The sequence below is a fragment of the Symphodus melops genome, assembly GCF_947650265.1.
Source record: "Symphodus melops genome assembly, chromosome: 17".
Taxonomy (NCBI): Eukaryota; Metazoa; Chordata; class Actinopteri; order Labriformes; family Labridae; genus Symphodus; species Symphodus melops.
In genome coordinates this window covers 3,583,328-3,588,191 of record NC_136707.1, presented here as the reverse complement: position 1 = coordinate 3,588,191, position 4,864 = coordinate 3,583,328, and the positions used below count along the sequence as shown (strand labels likewise).

The window sequence follows — 4,864 nt, the reverse complement described above, 5'->3', positions numbered from 1 at the left end:
TATAATTCTCTGGAACTTTTATTCAAAAATTTGGTTTACAAAAACATGAAATAGCAATATGATCACAGAATATCAATCATGATTATAACTCCACCTTTACTGAGCTCACACATTTAAGCACTAAGAGTCCAGTTAAATAAAGTTCCCTTTGGAAAGACAATAAAACCGCACTGAGAGACTAAATGACTACAGATTCTTTCTTGGAGCTACACCAACAAAACTTCTGTCTCATGCAGTGGTATTTATTCCTCTGAGCAGAGAATGAAGGTATTACAGTGAGTTTCAGAACCGCCCACAGTTTCCTCTGCTTCTACTTTCAATGATGTGCATGTGTGTGATCACGTTTCAACACACACTCATGAGCATGTGCAGACAGACTCACACCAGTCTCCCTGCACCTGACGTAAGACTCTTTCTCTTCTCCTTCTTGGGTAAAAAAAAAAATAGCCTAGAGTCAATTCTGTTGAGACCGAGCGTTCACTTGAGGCTGGCTCCAGGAACACTGGAAGTCACAAACACACAACAGGCAAAAAAGCAGTTTTTACAGAACAAACACACGTTTACAGCCTGGTACAAAAAGAAAGAAATAGGTCTGATTAGTTAATGTAATCGCTGGCACACTCTGTAGGGGGATAACTTTTTTGAAAACGGCTTTGTTTCGAAAATGTTTTGTGTTATTTATAGTTAGGCAAGTAGCTGACATGATTGACAGGTGGGTGTGATGTTACGGTTCACCAAGAGGCTTAAAACCCGCCCCAGCTTCGGCTCTAATCCTGTCGTCAGGTTGACTGAAAGTCAGGTTGAGACAGCATTTCCAGCATGGCGGCTGCTGCCGATGAGCCTTCGACCCCCCCTGCAGGAACAGAGGGCTGACATCACTCAGGCTTTGTCCATTAATATTTACAGTCTGTGGTTTCCATTCACGAGCTGATGTCCATTTCAGTGTTTTGTAATATTCTCCACCACCAGAATGTCGATTTAATGATGTTTGATCTTGAACAGTAAATTTATTTGTTGATCACATGAAGACGATATCATGGTGCTCAAGTTACTGAAAAAAAGGCCAATCATCTCTGAAGACTACTGCAGTACACAACTTTTTTCTTCTTTTTCCATGTTTTCATTCACTTCATCAGGGGGAATTTCCATTTCTGTTTGTTTTTGTTTCTTCATCTCCATCTCCAGCTTCATGTCACTCTCCATCTCTGGATGAAAAGGTGTTTCCAGGATGACTTCGTTTTTCTCTGATGTGTGCAGACCTTCACTCAGGGAGTCATGGATCTTCTTCCAGGCGTCGATCTCTGAGCGCCAAAGTGCCGCTCTGGCTCTGATGAACTGTGAGGTCTCGGTCTCGCTGCCTTTGGACAGACTGATGCCGTCTTTACAGATGAAGAAGACATCCATGCCGAGAAAAAAAGCATTAAGCCCGATGAGACCGGCTCTGGCAGACTTGGAGAGGGCAAGAGGCCCTTTGAGTGCTGCCTGTCCGATATCTGGGAGGTCTGCAGCCACCTTGGGTATGTTACGTAAAGCTTTACCTTCCCCAGCTGCCACCTTAGCAGCACCTGCCACCAGCTCCTCGGTTTTTAACAATTTAATAGCAGAGGCAGTATCAACAAGTGCATCAATACCTCTTACAATTACACCAGCTTTGCCAAGCACCCTGCCTACTCCCACAGCCACTTTAAACTGACCTGATTCCAATCTAGCGAAAGTTTGAGCGGTGACTTCCTCCAGACATTTCTGGAGACTCTGCAAATCCTCCATGAACCTCTGGAAGACCTCAGCGGCTTTCTTTTGTTGTGTACTGTTTACGCCAATCTCTGTCGCCGTAGTGACCAGGCCATTGACCCCGCTGGTGACACTAAGGCCTATCCCAGTCGCAGTAAGACCCAGAGACACTCCAGCTGTTACAGGAATCAACGCTATACCGATGATGGAAAGCACACCTCCAATCGCCCCCACTGAGCTGCCCACCACGCTGGAGATCTTTGCGCCCTTATTCATGGAGTCGAGCTGAACAGCAACCTCCTCCATTTCATTTAGAGACTGCAGCATGCGAGGAAGACGATCGTTGAACTCGTCGAGGAAGCTGGAGCAGTCAGGAAACAAGAACACCAAACTGAAGTGCTGGTTCATCCTGATGAAGAAGAAAAGAGGAAATGAATAAAACAATATTTAATGGTTGAATATGTGACTTTTTGCACATAAATATATACTCTGAAAATAACTCTCTGTGTCATGACTGTCGACAATGAGTGTGACGCCCGAGTCCCGCTGTCTGTGACTTCATCTGAGTCGTAGCTAATTCTATAATATAATAATGGGCCAATTCAATCGTTTGAATACACTGGCTACAATTATATATGAAGGTGAGACAAAATATCAATACATCCTGATGCATATGATGCAATGATCAAATTTCATGACTCATCACATTGTCATTCATGGGATAAATAAAGGTAACATGAACATGACTGTATTACTTAAATGATCAGAATGCATACATGTGGAACAATGGTGCTCACCTGATGTCATCCAGCTGATTGATGTGATAGAGCATCCTCTCTATGTCGTCCTCTGATAAATCCAAATCCAGGTCGACTGCAGATTTCTTAATCATGTTCAGGTTGAAGTCACTGAAAGTGCTTTAAAAGACACAGTCATATTCAATCACTGAAACCGATTTCTATTTAGATAAAATAAGATGTTCTTTTAAGGAATGACAGTTTACCTCTTCTCTAACATCCCACAGATCCTCTGGGTGGTCTGGATGTATTTGTCCAGCTGATACGCCAGCACTTCCACATTCTGCAGTTTGGGCTGGAAGAAGAGCGTTGCATCTCTTTTAAACTCAAGGAGCAGAGGGCAGACCAACCGTGCAGCAGTGATGACAACCTGAACATGATCGAGGCCGACCCCCTCTGGCAGGTGTAACACCACCTGCCTCCCCTCCATGAACACATGAAGTGAGGTGACTGCCAGCTTCTCTACCGCATCCAGGAAACAGTGGAGCTTCTCCAGGTGCATCAGAGTGTCCTTCAGCACAGCAGCCAGCTCCTTCTCCAGCTCTTCATACCTGCTCTGTGCGGTCACCTGTGTCGCCTTGCTCTTCATATACTCACGAAAGGCTGCTCCTTTATTCTCTGACTGGCGTACATGGCTGATGTTTAGGTCAATGCCATCAGTCCTGTCCTTGATGTCCATCATCATGTTTAACTCTGACTCCCTCCCAAGCATCCATTTCGGGACCTTGTCACAGAATCTTCTCACTGTGTCGATGTGGATGAGGGTGTCTGCAGTGTAGCTCAGCAAGGCCTTCTGAAGCTCCTTTCTGTATTCAATAAAATAAAACATATCAACATAGTGTAGGGTAGTTATTTTCCCATGCATAACTGTTCTCTGATATAACTGGTACGTTAAAACCTGAGCACGTGATATTTTAAATTTATCTTCAGTTTTTAACTGCAGTTTCTCAATATGTCCACCAGATGTCGCCAAACACAAAACATGTCACAGTGACAGAACTGTTCTCGCTTTTAGTTTAACGAGTTAAAAGTTTCAGAAGACCTTATTTCTGCCCTAATAAGGCAGAACTTAAGATATTTTAAAGCACTCATAAATTACATCAAGTCAATGTACATAAAATTACATTAAAAGCTGAACTGTAGGCCATGGTCTCTAACTGTTTGTCGTCATGAATAAGAAGCATACAACATCCATAACGACCTTTAAGTGAGTGTGAAAAACAAACGAGGTGTATTTTGTGCACTGGGTTTAAAAGAACAATAACATGTCAAATCATTTTCGTCTGACTAACTTCATAACATGTTCTAACAAAACGGATGTCGTGTTTAATATTTAAAGAAACATACACACAAATAACACTTGACAGCAACTTGTTTACATTAACTTAAATAGTTTTCTGTTGTGCATGCGGTGGCATGTATTCATAATTAATCTCACAGATTCAGGGTTCCTTACCTTGAAGCAGACATACTGCAGCTTCTCCTCTCGGTATGTATTCGTGCTGTCTTCTGTAAGTTTACTGGGGTCTCCTCGTCTTATCTGCGTGGCTAAAATGAAAATAGATGGATATTGGAAATGTGCTACAGATCATACTTTTAATTAAAAGCTCTGTTGAAATATCTTCATAAAAAAAAACTTCACCTGACGCCCAGCTTTGTTTGGTTTCGTTTTCCTCTCTGCACGTCACGAAGTGGAGTCAGTCACACCCACATAGCCAACATAACTGAGTCTTTGTTCAAAGCTTGATGGTCTAGTATGTTCAGTTTTATGAAATATAAACCATCGTGTTAAAGTCCATGCAGCAGCAACCTCTTACCCTTTTTATTGCACTGTGACTTGAACATGATGACTGTTTTACTCATTATTAAATCAAAGAAGTGTAGTCTGTTATCATGGAGACACCTGAGTGTCAGACTAATACCTGAGCCCGTCACTACTATGCAGTGATTTTGCACTTTCAACACTTTCGACATCTTTCGTTCTACTTTTTTCCTGCCCTACATGAAATTCCAACACTCTCACATTTCAGATTAAGCACACACAAAAGAAAATCAACACCACCCCTCACTGTTTGCTCACTCTAATGGGTCATCATCTTCCCTTTTATTTGTATAGCCAAGCCTTGTTTGCAGAGCTTCTTCCTCATGATGCTTTTAAAGACAGTTGGAAAGTATTCGACATTTGACAACTTTGATGGCCTGGTGATAATAATGAAAAAAAGGGCACAAAATAGACATGGCCCTTTCTGAATAGGAACATTGTGTTCTCGCGAGATTTACGGCTTTGTCACCTGCTCGTAACGGGAACGCGGTTGACTCAGGTGTGACGTCATTCC

General features: G+C 42.5%; 1 protein-coding gene across 2 annotated transcripts; it reads right to left on the bottom strand.

The window, feature by feature from the left end:
• On the bottom strand, positions 1-4,864 carry apol (apolipoprotein L). Of its 2 annotated transcripts, none has more exons than XM_079366072.1 (6): positions 4,609-4,864; positions 4,171-4,279; positions 3,985-4,076; positions 2,735-3,334; positions 2,529-2,648; positions 1-2,140 (listed from the first exon to the last, which is right to left on the bottom strand). In XM_079366072.1, exons 3-6 carry the CDS (start codon positions 3,996-3,998, stop codon positions 1,081-1,083), a joined length of 1,794 nt encoding a protein of 597 aa, XP_079222198.1. In that variant the 5' UTR covers positions 3,999-4,076; positions 4,171-4,279; positions 4,609-4,864; the 3' UTR covers positions 1-1,080. The 2 variants fall into 2 exon arrangements, with proteins under 2 accessions (XP_079222198.1, XP_079222199.1); XM_079366073.1 differs by lacking the exon at positions 4,609-4,864 and adding an exon at positions 4,552-4,568.